We start from the raw sequence: 15,447 nt of genomic DNA on the forward strand, positions 1-15,447 counted from the left end.
GCCCAGCAAAGTAGGGCTACATTTGTCTGAGTGGCCTTCCCTTGTTCAGTCAAAAGGTACCTGGAAGCAGCCATTTGTCCAACGCGAGAAGGGACAGCTCCTGAAGTAGTGTGGCTAAAGCTGCATCTCTGCCCTTCTGGTCTTAATCAGATATTCAAAAGAATGTTTTTGGCAAATAATACTTGGCTGTTTTTTGTCAATCAATTTGTATGATGTTGGAGCTCACTAAATACCAGTCATTTTTGCCCTGGCCAGGTGGCTCAGTTGGTTGTAGTGTCATCCTGTACACCAAAAAGATTGTGGGTTCAATCCCCAGTTAGGGCATGTACAGGAGGCAACCAATCGATGTTTTCTCTCTCACATGTCTCTCTCTCTCTCTCTCTCTCTCCCTCTCTCTCCCCCCACCCCCTCCTCTCTCTCTTCGCTTTCCTCTCCAAAAATCAGTAAACATATCCTTGGGTGAGGATTTTTATTAAAAATCACCGATTTTTTAATATGTATCAGATGATGAAATTCCTAAAACACTGCATTTGTTTCTAAATACTGGGTGGTTTTAAGCTAAAGCCATAAATTAAATCTATTTTGTACCACATTTTTATAAATTCACTACCCATGATTTTGAATTGGCCATGACTTGCTTTCCCCTGTATTTGTGTCCTCACTGTTCCAGCTTTACTCATTGACAGAGAAGTCAATATACTATTTTCAGCCTGACATTCAGCACTCTTTATTGAGTTTCCTTTGTGTGGAAGCCCATACAAGGTGAGCCGCGTGGAAAAAAATACCATGCTGCATTCCTTGCTGGAGCTTGGAGTAATGAGAATGACTCTATGCAAAGAAAGTGACATCAATGCCATGCTCTTCCATGTCCAGAAAGCTTGTTAAAAGCAGTTGAAGATAAGGATACATCCTATTGCCACAGCCATGTACCTAAAGAATAGCATTTCTTATTTGTGAAGAGTTCTACAAGGACAGCAAAAATAGGGAGCTTGTCCATATTATAAGAGATAGTCTCCCTGGGAGGGAAGTGGAAATTGAAACAGCACACAGACATAACAATGGTCTGAAGGACAACAATATAGGAAATTTCTCATCAATTTTCCAAATCCTTCCTCTTTTCAATAGGAATCTGTCAGATACTGAACCAAAGTATATACCTTGTTATGAACTAAGTTGACAACTAAATTGGGATCAATTTTCAACAGTGACAAGAACTTATGACAGAAATTTGTCTCTAGCTAGGTAGGGCCTTAAGCAAAGTTATAGAACTGACAATTTTTTATTCAAATATCTCCCTTTAGACCTTCCTCTTGCCTTTCCCCCACTATCATATCATCTCCTTCTATCCTTGTGCCTATTGCCTCATTCTCTTTTCAAGATGTCTTCAGCCCCACCTTGTTCTTTTCCCTTGTTAATATTTGTAAAGTGGTTAGAGCAGAGCCTAGCTCATGGTAAGAAGTAGATGTGTTTGTTGAATGAAATGAAAAGAAATTTAGAAATAAATATTAATGATCATTATTCCCAGAGTTCAATCTCTGGATCAATACAATCTCTATATTGATCAATTCTAAATAAATAATTGGAACTAGGCTGTGGATTAGACTTATTCCTACCACGATTCATTTGCATTTAAAAATAGAAGCCTGTTAACACAGTGGATGTATTATGGGTATAGTATGTCATATGAGTTTGGTGGGTACCAAAGGGGAGCAAGAAGGATTCATTCCTCACTGCTGTTTGCTGTCACCTGGCTTTCCACTACCCAGTATCCCTCTTCATATGGTTCTCCAGTTAGAGACCTCTGCACTGTTCCCACAGACACCAAAGAAGCAGCCAAGTTTCTATCTGTTATTGAAACTCTCCCCTTTCAAACTGATTATGTTTCCCACATATTTATGAATGCCTCAGCCTACTTATAAGACCTCTTTCTTATTCTTCATTAATCCACCCAGACATATACATTGGTTGCTATTCCTGCCTCAAATTCTTCACAGTTGAGTGTCTTGCAAATACTTGATTTACAATATGGTAAAACCAAGCACTGGTAGGACAGTGAATTAAAAAACTGAGTAAAAGTCAGAAAAAGCATATCTGAGAGTGCAGAAATTGTTGAAATGGTTACTGAAGAATTGATTTTTTTTAATGCTACAATGGTATTTCATCACTCTATTCAAGGAAGGAGCTCCTTAAGTATTGTTTATTCTTTTCTTCAATAGAAAGCATTGTTTTGAAGAGCTCTGCCAGTGTGCTGTTGGTTTTTGCTTTTGGAAATTAGATGTGTGGGTAGCAGCAGTATGTTCTATTTTAACATAATCTTGTTTATATTTCTGGATTCTGTAGACATAGATGTTTCATAATTTTAGGCAACAAGACATTAAATTATTACAATAATATATTTACTTGGAGTATTTTTCAAGTAATAAACTGCTAGGTGTTTCATGAAAAGGTAGCGTATACAAAGCAGCTTCCAAATGCTAGAAGTAACCAACATGCCAAAACACAAGGCAGACAAGTCCAGCTTGTCAGTTATAAAGGAAAGTTATAGGAAGAGGCCTCTGGTGGCATCAACACAAATGGATTCCTGCACCTTCTACCCCTGCCTCCCTCCAGACTCCATGTACTTAGATAAAAGCAGTGAGGACATGTGAATGAGCAAAGAGATCTAGTACCCAGAGGCTCTGGTGCCAGGATGAGGTGAAAGAACCATGGAGGGTGCCTCACCCTGGAGAGATAATTGATGTGAGTCCTGTGATCAGCCCAGAGCTCCGTGTACCCATTTCAGAGCCTTCACAGGGAAGAGGAGGAGGTGAAGTGTCCAGGATTACCCAGGTGTCAAGATACCAGATTTGCTTTAATATGGAGGCACTTATGTTCCTCACACTAGCCTATTTTCTGGTTCCAAAGTAGTTGCTACCTGCTGCCTTGTGTTAATCATATTCTAAATTTCCTAAACTATTTTGGGGAGCTTAGATTCCCAATGTCAATAACAAAAATAATTAACAAAGAAATTCCTTTCCTTCATGTGACAGAGCTTAGAAATTTATTTCTTCTTCAGGGCCTGACATTTAATTTCTAGCAAGAAAGATTATAATTCAAAAGAAACTTGGTGGAATTTGGGGTATTTTTTGGACTCTGATCAATTTTATTAAAACCCCAAGTTAAAAAGAAAAAACCCCTTTTATTATATCTACTTGATATGCATGGTTTTACTATACAGTATGAATCCTGTAAAATAAAGTTTAAGGAAGTAAAAATACGATTTTTTCCATTTACTTAGTGCAGTATTGCTTTAGAATGCTTTGTGTTATAATGAAATGCAGCACTTTGTCATTGTCAATATTAATTAAAATAGATGAACATTTAACAGCTAAAAGATTCAGTGGTGTTAGCCAAATGAATTAACACAATTGTTTCAAAAAAGTAGTGAAGGGGTGACGAGGATCCTGGACAGCAGGATCCTTTGTGGTTGCTATATACACATACACACGGACTACAGAAATCCTGTGGAGAAAAAGGGGCTGTGTGGCCACTCTCCAAGTTAAAGAGAGGGCCCCTGACCCCCGCCTGGAAAGGCTTTTATTGTTTTTCTGGGCACATTACATTGAGGGTGATCCTCACTTACTATGCACAGGTTCACCACAGGTAATTACGTTTTAAGGAGGACAAAGGACAAGACACTGCTAATTACTTCAAAGAGAAGGATGTTACAGCTCAAGGGGGAAGTTGCCCACACTCCATACTTGGGTGGTTTAGCACAGACTGTAGGAGGATGAAGATACTCAGTAAACATTTGCTGCCTCAATTCAGGGTGAGGGAGTTTCAGCAAGAGCAAGTCTCATAGCAGTCTGGGTACAATGCAGGCCTGATTTCCCACTGGAGAACTTCTCCATGGACGTGGGTCCTGCCCACCAACCTCGCTCCCCACTGGCTTTTCCGAGTGGGGGCTGAGCCACATTTCCCACGCTTGGAACGGTTCCCCACAAAGGAGAGGAAACATGGTGGCAAGATAGGTGGGAGCAGAGTCCACTTCTCCCTGCACATGGGTGAAACACCTCCCTGATCTACTGAGGAACAAAGCAAGCAGCCAACGGCACCCCAGCGTTTATGAAGATAGGAGACCAAAAAGTATTGAGGACACTGAAAAAACAGACGGTAAGGGGACTGCTTCAGGACAGAAAGGTCCCTGGGACCAGCCCGGGGACCAGGGCAACTGCAGCCCCAGGCCCGAGCCCATTGGGCCTGCTGCAGGACTCCTGGGAGAGAACCGGGTTGACAGCTCTATCCCCTGCCAAACAAGGCTTGAGCAGCACTGATAGAGACCTGGTTGCTTGAGGTTGCAGGGAGGGGAATAAGGACAAAGTGTGGTAAACACACCGGAGACCCTGGGAGCTGGAGGGGAGAGCTGAGAGTTGGGCCATTTTGGGCCCTGACACTGACAGTCCCCGGTGTAGCCTGAGAGGTGGGCTGTTCGAGAAAACAGGCATCCTTCTATGGAGCCGCAAGGCTGAGCAGGAGGATTTTCTCAAAAAGAAAAAGACCCTTGGGAGCACTTAGGGAACGCTCCTGCAGCAGCAGCTCCAGTCTCCTCTCCACCCGGTTGTGCTCCCACAGGGCTATGGGGAATATCGAGCCCAAATCCTAAGCACAGGGAGGAGAGTGCACACCACACCAAGACCACAGGAATCGACCAGGGAGAGTCCAACTCAGAGAGACGTGAGACCAAAGGCACCGAGGAGAGTGTGAATCAAGGAAGGCCCCGTGCGCACACACCCAAAGCAATTTATAGATTCAATGCAATCCCTATTAAAGTACCCATGACATATTTCACAGATATAGAACAAACATTTAAGAAAGTTATATGGAACCATAAATGACCCCAAATAGCTGCAGCAATTTTGAGAAAGAAGAACAAAGCTGGAGGGATCACAATACCTGATATCAAACTGTATTACAAGGCCACTGTAATCAAAACTGACTGGTACTGGCATAAAAACAGGCACATAGACCAATGGAACAGAACAGAGAGCCCAGAAATAAACCCAAGTCTCTATGGTCAATTAATATTTGACAAAGGAGACAGGAGCATAAAATGGAGCAAAAATAGCCTCTTCAGCAAATGGTGTTGAGAGATATGGACAGCTATGTGCAAAAAATGAAACTCAATCACCAACTTGCACCATACACAAAAATAAATTCAAGGTTGATAAAAGACTTAAATATAAGTATCTATATATATAGATATATATATATAGAGAGAGAGAGATCTTTTATAAAGGTATATAATGCATATATTTTAGAAGCCTCTTGTCAGCTTTACAACCCAGAAGTAGTTTGTTTGGGTTGGTTGGTTGGTTGGTTGTTTCTGAGAGTCTGGGAGCCATCCCACTGAAATGTAAACATGTAAGAAGGTAGCATACAAATCTCTCCCTGTCACCAGAGTGTAGCCTTGGTGCTTCTCTCCAAACTATAAACATTTCTTGTTAGGTTTAAAAGTTTTTATTATCCTCTTTATTAGTTGGATAAAGACAATTAGTTAAAACAAAGAGCTACCTCAATGGCCAGGTGAATTTAGGATGAACTATGAAAGGGTGCACAGCAAATAACATTGTCAAGTCCTCTTAAAGGAGTGGGTTGCCTTTTATATTGAGGATATATGTATATAGTGATTGTAGTTCCTTGGTGGTGTAAATAAGATGTGTTTTTACCTGTCTTTTTCATAGATTACCTACAGTATTGTTCTTTGGATATGCTTATTCAATAATAAAACTATATTCTTTCTACATTTTGTAGATAATATTCTGTGGTGGTAAGACTTTATTTCCTCAATATTATCCACATACATCATACATGCTGTAAAGGGTACAAACACAAACAAGATTTTATACATTCCCTTGTGGAGCTTACATTCTAAAGAGGCTTACAAATAACTCTGTGCTGCAGGGCAACATGAGTACAGCTGGGAAAAAACAAAGAGCATAAAAGCGATAAAGGAGGTTTGGCTTGGTAGAAAGTCAAACTCATAGAAACAGAAGGTAGAATGGTTGTTACCATGGGGTGGGGGTGGGGGTAGGGGAAGTGGAGAGATATTAACCAATGGATACAAACTTTCAGCTACAAGATCAATGACATTTGGGGATCTAATGTGCAGCATGGTGACTATAGTTAACAATATTGTATTGTATATTTGAAAATTGTTAAGAGTAGATCTTAAGCATTCTCACCACATACCCTCCCCCACCCTAAGAAAAGGATAACTGAGGTGATGGATGTGTTAATGTGATTGTCATAAATATTTCATAATGTATATGTATATGAAATCATGATGTATACTTTAAGTATATATGATTTTGTCAATTATATCTAAATAAAGCTGGGAATGGGGGATGGAGCAAGGGGAATAAAGCCGCAGGACCTGGAGAATAAGGAAGACTGAGGGAGCTGAGAAAAGGAAGCATTAGGAATGACTTCAGATCATAGAGGGCTTTGAATGCCATCCACAGGAATCTAGACATTTGTTTGTTTATTCATTCACTCTGTAAGTGGAATTAGTAACATGAATAGGGTTGATTTTCACAAAGGTTCATTTGACATATGTGCTGAATGGGTTGGAATGGGTGAGGACTGCAAAAGAGACCATTTGCATGCTGTTGCCGTCATCCAGAAGAAAGACAGGGTTTGAATGAGGGTATTGGCAGTAAAAATGGAAAGATGTTTGAGACCTTTAGAAACAGAAAATTGGCAGCTCTAGAATGTAGATTTGATGTGAGAAGCAACGGAATGAAAGGAGCTGAGGAAAATTTCAATACTCTGGTCTAAGGGACTGGAAGATGTGATGTCATTAACAAAGAGTAACGAAAGAATTGATTTTAGAGACATTGAGTGTAACTAAGCCAGCAAAGAGTTTGAGTAGGGCAGCCTGGTGGGCAGTTAGAAATGTGGAGTATGGAGTTTAGGAAATATATTGAGACTAGAAATGTAGATTTGAGAGACATGTTCCCAGATGTTATAGTTGAAGCCATAGAAATAGATGAAACTGTTAGGAAATAAAAGATAAGGGATTTAAGTATACAGCTTGGAAAATTCCTACATATGTAGTACAGAACGTAGAGAAGTCAGGAGTATCAGAGGTAGCAAAGGAATAAACCACTATAGGCAAGAAACCAGAAGAATGCAATGACCTTGAAGCAAAAAGTAAAGGAAGTATCTGGAAGTGTCCAGTTAGTTTTAGATACTGCAGAGAGATTAAGGAAGGTGAAGATCAACAGTTTACATGGTTGCATTTCCATATGTATGAGACTAACTGGTGACCAGCCTACATGCAACAGCAGTCATCATTTTCTATGTTTAACAAACATTATTTTTGTGCACTAAATAACTTAAAGGTGTGTAGCTCTTATTTGTTAAATAGACAAAAGATGTGTCACAGGCAAGGTGGTTGTTTACTGGCATCCAGACACAAACACACACCCCTACATACACTCCTGGAGTTCTGGTGCTAGACTGTATTGTGATAGACAGCTAGTCCTCAATTTCACATGCTTTCATCTCCCATCCAGAATTTCTGAAACCATCTATACAATATAGATGGTTTTATTATCCTGGGGCATCCAGAAAAACTTCAGTAAATAGAATTGGAAAATAAATATATCACATATAAAATGAGGTTAAGGGTACATTTCAGCTATCTGGTTGCCAAAGCTTTACCAGTACAGTGAGAATAAAAGTTTGTGAGATGGAGCAGCAGCACATTTAACTGAACTGCTAGAGGGGCTTCAACTGTTCTCATTTTGGGTATTTTTATTTTGTTTTGAAGTGTCTTAGTCTGTTCTGGCTGCTATAACAAAATACCATAGACTGTGGCTTAAATAAGAAATATTTATTTCTGCCCTGGCCAGGTGGCTCAGTTATTTGGAGTATTGTCCCGTCTACCAAAAGGTCACAGGTTCAATTCCTGGTCAGGGAACATACCTAGGTTGCCAGTTCAATCCCCGGGCCTGCATATATGGGAAGCAGCTGATCGATGTTTCTCTCTCTCTCTCAAATCAATAAGCATATCCTTGGATGATTTTTAAAATATATTCATTTCTTGTAGTTCTGGAGGCTGGGAAGTCCAAGATTAAAATGCCAGCAGTGAGAGAGCTGTGGGGTCTCTTTCATAAGAGCATCAATCCCACTCATGATGGTTCCACCTTCATGTCCTAACTTCTTAAAGACCCCTTCTCCTAATACTATCACATTGGGAGTCAGGATTTCAACATACAGATTTTGGGAGGACACAAACTTTCAGTTCATAACATGGAATAATGCTGCATTTTAAGAACAATTAATTTGTCACCAGAAAAATATTTTGCTTCACTTTTTTTTTTAATAAAAACTTGCTGCACATGTTAAACTTCATTTGGATTCAGAGTCAATGATTTTTTTTTCCTGGTTATGTATCAGGTTTTGTAATAAAAGTTAGGGGAAAATTAAAAGTCACTTTACATAAACTGCTTTTTCCCCAGCAAGCTACTATACAGGTACATTAATTTAGGTAAGGGAGATAAAATTGTAAAGTCAATTTTGTTATTATTACCCTACCTCAATACCTAAAGAAGCAAGAAAATTAAAGTAAACAATGAAAATAATAAATTTATTCTGCCTAGCTCTTCATGAGAGCTGCAGAGAGCTTTTATAAGCTGCAGCAATGATTGACTTAAAAATATATTCAGAAATGCATTAAAAAAGGACTTGAGCAAAACTGTGAAAAGCTTAAAATAACTAATGCTTTCATGCCTGTGCTTTAATATGCATTTAAAGATTCTCAAATTTTTCATGTTAACATTCTAAACTCACATATTTTGTTTTTTAGTGAGGGGAAGTGAGGTATATTTTTAATAACATAGCTCTCAGACAGATTATAGCATTGATTTTGTGTGTGTTTTTAATAGCTTCTAGGGGAACTGATCCTGGACAGACACAACTTTGCCATTATGACAAAGTACATCAGCAAGCCAGAGAACCTCAAAGTGATGATGAACCTCCTTCGAGATAAAAGTCCCAACATGCAGTTTGAAGCCTTTCATGTCTTTAAGGTAAAGTGTAAGCTACAGAAATAAAGTGGGCATTTGTTTTCCAGTTTCAAGTGGCAAATTCCCTATTTTACTCTCCTTTATATTTGAAAAAAAATTAAATAGGCATTCTTTGGTTTTGCATGACTTAGATGAAATTTTAGTTATTTTAATGAATGCCCATTCTTTCTAAAAGGTTTCCTAAATAACCCATACTCTAAATATTTTCATTTTTAACTGAGAAAATAGGTTAATACCATATCCCTAAAATTACTAAGATAATCAGTGACTGAGCTAGAATTCCAAACCATGAGTGTAAGAATTTGAATGCTTTGCTCTTTGCCTTAAGTGTTTCTTTGAACCATAAATAAAGCACTAAAGAAACACTTAGGTACTATTCACTTTTGTTACTTCTTCAGGAATATTTTTGTAGATGCATTTTGCTATGAAAGAAAGCTAGCCCCTATAATACCTGCTTTCTCTTCCTAATACTTTTTCTTTAATGTAATCATAATAAAGTCACCTCCTAGAAACTTTAGACAATAGATCTTTTTTTAAATTAGAGTAGGTGAGAGAAATCTAATTTGTAATCCCATACTCCTGACTTAACTATTGTAAAGGTTTTAGTAAACATTCTTCTCCCATGCATATATTTGAACAGTTTTTTTCTTTTTTTTACTGTTCACTTGCCATTTATTTATTTACTTATTAAATACTTTTGAATTTTATTCTTGTTCAAGTACAGTTTTCTGCCTTCCCCCCAACACTTCCCCACCATCCCAGCCATCCCCATCTCCCTCCCTTGTTTACAATCCCCCTTGATTTTGTCCATGTGTCCTTTATAGTTGTTCCTGTAAACCCTTCACCATTTCCCCCCATTATCCCCTCTTCTCTCCCCTCTGGGTACTGTCAGTTTGTTCTTAATTTCAATGTCTTTGGTTATATTTGACTTGCTTCTTTGTTTTGTTGATTAGGTTCCATTTAAAGGTAGGATCATATGGTATTTCTCTTTCATTGCCTGCCTTATTTAACTTAGGATAATGCTCTCCACTTCCATTCACGCTGTTGAAAAGGGTAGGAGCTCCTTTCTTTCTGCTGCACAGAATTCCATTGTGTAAATGTACCATAGATTTTTGATACATTCATTTACTGATGGGCACTTAGGTTGTTTCCAGCACTTGACTATTGTAAATTGTGCTACTATGAATATTGTGGTGCATGGGTTCTTTTGGATTGGTGTTTCAGGGTTCTTAGGATATAATCCTAGCAATGGAATTGCCAGGTCAAAAAGCAGTTCCATTTTTAGTTTTCTGAGGAAATTCCATACTATTTTCCATAGTTGTTGCACCAGTTTGCAATCCCACCAACAGTGCACTAGGGTTCCCTTTTCTGCATAACCATGGCAGCACTTGATGTTTGTTGCTTTGTTTATGATGGCCATTCTCACTGGTGTGAAGTGGTATCTCATTGTGGTTTTAATTTCCATCTCTGATGGCTAGCGATACTGAGCATTTTTACAAGTTCTTCAAGAGTCTGTGTGCCCTCTTTATGTCCTCCTTGGAGAAGTATCTATTCAAGTCATTTGCCCATTTTTTCATTGGGTTGCTTGTCTTCTTAGAGTGGAGTCGTGTGAGTTCTTTATATATTTTGGAGATCAAACCCTTGTCTGAGGTATCATTGACAAATATGTTTTCCCATATAGTTGGTTCTCTTTTCATTTTAATTCTGTTTTCTTTACCAGCACAGTAGCTTTTTATTTTGATGAGATCCCATTTACTTATTCTTTCCTTTATATCCCTTGCTCTAGGGTACATATTGGTGAAAATACTGCTGCGTGGAATATCTGAAATTTTCCTGCCTATGTTCTCCTGAAGGACTTTGATGGTGTCATGACTTATATTTAAGTCTTTTATTCACCTTGAATTTATTTTTGTGTGTGGTGTAAGTTGGTGCTCAAGTTTCATTTTTTTGCACGTAGCTTCCCAGATCTCCGAACACCATTTGTTGGAGATGCTATTTTTGCTCCATTTTATGCTGTTGCCTCCTTTGTCAATTATTAATTGACCATAGACATTTGGGTTTATTTCTTGCCTCTCTATTCTGTTCCATTGGTCCATGTGTCTGTTCTTATGCCAGTACCAGACCCTTCTGGTTACAGTGGCCTTGTAATACAGTTTGATGTCAGGTATTGTGATCCCTCCTACTTTGTTCTTCTTTCTCAAAGTTGATGCAGCTATTCAGGTTTCATTTATGGTTCCATATAAATTTCTGAGGTGTTTGTTCTATATCTGTGAAATATGTCATCGGTACCTACTAGGTATTGCATGAGTCTATAAATTGCTTTGGGTAGTATGGCCATTGTGATGATGTTAATTCTTCCCATCCATGAATACGGTATATTTTTCCATTTGTTTGTGTCTTCCTTAATGTCTTTCTTCAGTGTTATGTAGTTTTCTGAGTATAGGTCTTTTACCTCCTTGGTTAGATTTATTCCTAGGTACTTGATTTTTCTTGTTGCTACATCAAGTGGGATTTTTTCCTGATTTCTGTTTCTTGTATTTCATTGTTGGTATGCAAAAATGCCTTGGATTTCAGAATATTGACTTTGTATCACACTATTTTGCCAAATTCATTTATTAGGTTGAGCAGCTTTTTGGTAGAGTCTATAGGATTTTCTATGTACACTATCATGTCATCTGCAAACAATGACTGTTTTGTTTCCTGTCTTTCAATTTGGATGCCTTTTATTTCCTTTCTTGTCTTATTGCTGTGGCTAGGGCTTCCAATACAATTTTGAATAAAAGTGGGGAAAGTGGACAACCTTGTCTTGTTGCTGATCTTAGTGAGAAAATTTTTAGTTTTTGCCCACTGAGTATGATGGTGGCTGTAGGTCTCTCATATATGGCCTTTATTAGGCTGAGTAATGCTCACTCTATTCCCCCTTTGCCGAGTGTTTTAATCATAAATAGGTGCTGTACTTTACCAAATGCTTTTTCCACGTCTATTGATATGATCATGTGATTTTTGTCTTTGCTGTTGTTGATGTGATGTATTACACTTGTTAATTTGTGAATATTGTACCATCCTTGCAACCCTGGGATGAATCCCACTTGGTCATGGTGTATGATCTTTTTAATGTATTGCTGGATGCTGTTTTCCAATCTTTTGTTGAGGATTTTAGCATCTATGTTCACCAGTGACACTGGCCTGAACATTTCTTACTTTGTTGTGTCTTTATCTGCTTTTGGGATTAGGATGATGCTGGCTTCATAAAAAGAGCTTGAGAGTCTTCTGCTTTCTTGGATTTTTTGGTATGGTTTGTGAAGGGTAGGAATTAGCTCTTCCTTACATGCTTTGTAGATTCTCCTATAAAACCATCCGGTCCAGGCCTTTTGTGTGTTGGGAGTTTTTTGATGACTGCTTCAATTTCGTCAGCTGTTATTGGTGTGTTCAGACTTTCTGCTTCTTCTTCATTGAGTTTTGGAAGATTATATTTTTCTAGAAAGGTGTCCATTTTACCTAGGTTTTCAAATTTCTTGGCATGTAGTTCTTTGTAGTAAGTTCTTACAATCCTTTGTATTTCTGTGGTATCAGTTGTAATCTTTCCTCTTTCATTTCTAATTGTGTTTATTTGAATCCTTTCTCTTTCGTTCTTTGTGAGTCTGCTTGAAGGCTTGTTGATTTTGTTTATCTTTTCAAAGAACCAGCTCCTGGATTCATTGATCCCTACAATTGTGGTTTTAGTCCCTATGTCATTTAATTCTGCTGCAATCTTGGTTATTTCCTTCCTTCTGCTTGCTCTGGGCTGTCTTTGTTGTTGTTCTTTGAGTTCTTCTAGGTATAGGGTTAGGTTTTTTATTTGAAATGTTTCTACCTCTTTTAGGTAGGCCTGTATTGCTATGAACTTCCCTGTCAGGACTGCCTTTGCTGTGTCCCATAAGTTTTGGATTGTTGTGAGTTCATTTTCATTTGTTTCCAGAAACTTTTCGATTTCTTCCTTGATCTCATTCTTGACCCATTCATTGTTTAATAGCATGCTATACAGTCTCCATGAGTTTGAATGTTGTAGGGTTTTTTTCCTTGGGGTTGGTTTCTAGTTTCAGTCCCTTGTGGTTGGAGAAAATGCTTGATATGATTTCAATTTTCTTGAATTTGTTGAGGTTTGTTTTGTGTCCTATCATGTGGTCTGTCTTTGAAAATGTTCCATGTGCATTTGAAAAGAATGTGTATTTTGCTCCTTTGGGATGAAAGGCTGTATATATATCAGTTAAGTTCATTTGATCTAGCACATTGTTCAATGCTGCACTATCTTTGTTGATATTTTGTTTGGAAGATCTGTCCATCTTTGACAGTGGGGTGTTGAAATCCCCTACTATAATTGTGTTGCTGTGAATATCTTTCTTGAAGTCCTCCAAGATTTTCTTTATGTGTTTGGGTGCTCCCATGTTGGGTGCATATATATTTACAATGTTTATGTCTTCTGGATGGATTCTTCCCTTGAGTATGAAGTGACCTTCTGGGTCTCTTTTTATGGCCCTTTTTTTTGAAGTCTCTTTTGTCTAATATGAGTATTGCTACCCTTGCTTTTTTATCCCTGTCCATTTTCTTGGAATATTTGTTTCCAACCCTTCACTTTCAGTCTGTGTAGGTCTTTTGTTCCTAGGTGGGTCTTTTGTAGGCAGTGTATGTGTGGGTCATGTTTTGTTATCCATTCAGCTGTTCTGTGTTTTTTGATTGAAGCATTTCATCCATTTACATTTAAGGTTATTATTGATAGGTACTAATTCATAGCCATTTTCTCACACCTGTGTTCCCCTCTCTCTCACTCTTTTTCTCCTTTTCTTAAAGCAGTCCCTATAATATCTCTTGCAGAGCTTGTTTGGTGGAGGTGTATATTTTTAGACTTCTGTTGTCTGGGAGACTCCTTATTTGGCCTTCCATTTTAATTGAGAGCCTTGCTGGATAAAGTAGTCTTGATTGCAGGTCTTTGTTTTTCATTACTTGGAACATTTTTTGCCATTCTCTTCTGGATTGGAGCGTATCCATTGAGAAGTCAGCTGCTAGTCTCATCGGGGCTCCCTTGTATGTTACTTCCTCTTTCTCCCTTGGTGCCTTTAAGATTCTCTCTTTATCTTGGGATTTTGCCATTTTAATGATGATATGTCTTGCATTGGTCCTCTTTGAGTTCCTCTTGATTGGGACTCTGTGTTTCCTGGATTTGTGTGACTTTTTCTCTCATCAAGGTAGAGAAGTTTTCCATCATTACTTTATCAAACAGGTTTTCTATCCCTTGCTCTTCTCCTTCTTCTGGTATCCCTATTATACAGATATTATTATATTTCATTGTGTTGCAGCTCCCTCACCACCTGTTTGTTCTTTCTGAGTCTCTTTTCCTTTTCTTGCTCTTTCTGTTTTTTTTTCTACCTTGTCCTCCAGCTTGCTGATTTGATCCTCTGCGTCATCCAGCCTGCTTGTAATTCCTTCTAGTGTGTTTTGTATTTCTAAGATTTTATTGCTCTTTTCTTCCTGGTTTTTGTTTATAGTTTCTAATTCCTTTTTCATACTGTTGTCGTTCTCACTCAGTTCCTTGTAGTTGTCTGTGAATTCCTTGAGCATCTTTATAACCATTATTTTGATTTCTATATCTGATAGTTTGCTTACCTCCATTTCATTTAGCTCTTTTGGTGGGGAGTCTTCCATTCCTTTTGATTGCATATTGTTTTTTTGTCTCACCATTTAGGTGACTCTTTTTGTTTGTTTCTGCACTTCCTGATGTTCACTTTGCTAGCTGTCTTTGTAGGGTGAACCTCTATGTTAGGAATTCTGTGGGGTTCAGTAGTGTGGTCTCTTTGATCTCCTTGTCTGGATGCTCTAGGTTTGACCTTTCTTCTGTTTGTGTGGGCTTTCCTGTTGTACTTGGGGTTTTACCTTTTGGTGGTTCCTTTGTTGGTGGTTTCTCTCCTCTAGCAGGTATACTGATGTTTGCAGCTCCCACCTATTCTTGTATGTGATCAATGGCATGGGGTAGGCGATATGGATTAAGACAGCAGGAGAGTATTTTATGGGATTTAAAGTACCAGCAAGTAGAGAAGAGATAGGAGATCCTTTGGATAAGTATAGCTTTAACTGTAATGTTTTACTCAACTAGCCATTTTTTATAAAAGGTTAAAGAGAGATAATATTCTTGTTATAGGGGAGGAGTATTGTGAGCTGAATCCAGAAAACAGAGCACTTGTGCAAGGTTAGATGATGAGGTATAGTGAGAGTAAAGGATAGAAAGTAGGTGTAGTGTGGGAGAGAATAGAGTTAACCACAACAATAATAAAGCTCAGGAATAAAGTGGAGTGGGCTAAGATCAGGGGGGGTTGCTGTGTAGTATGTACAATTCTATGGAACA

At 38.4% G+C, this 15,447-nt stretch overlaps 1 protein-coding gene across 20 annotated transcripts in view; it reads left to right on the top strand.

The window, feature by feature from the left end:
* The window catches only part of CAB39L (calcium binding protein 39 like), a 206,088-nt gene that overhangs the window by 133,892 nt on the left and 56,749 nt on the right, over positions 1–15,447 (top strand). For all 20 annotated transcript variants that reach the window (XM_053916579.1, XM_053916582.1, XM_053916585.1 and 17 more), the window contains one exon: positions 8,931–9,074. In XM_053916579.1, coding sequence (XP_053772554.1) covers positions 8,931–9,074 — 144 coding nt within the window. The remainder of the gene's footprint in view (positions 1–8,930; positions 9,075–15,447) is intronic.

Source organism: Desmodus rotundus, chromosome 13 (assembly GCF_022682495.2).
Source record: "Desmodus rotundus isolate HL8 chromosome 13, HLdesRot8A.1, whole genome shotgun sequence".
NCBI classification, from domain to species: domain Eukaryota; kingdom Metazoa; phylum Chordata; class Mammalia; order Chiroptera; family Phyllostomidae; genus Desmodus; species Desmodus rotundus.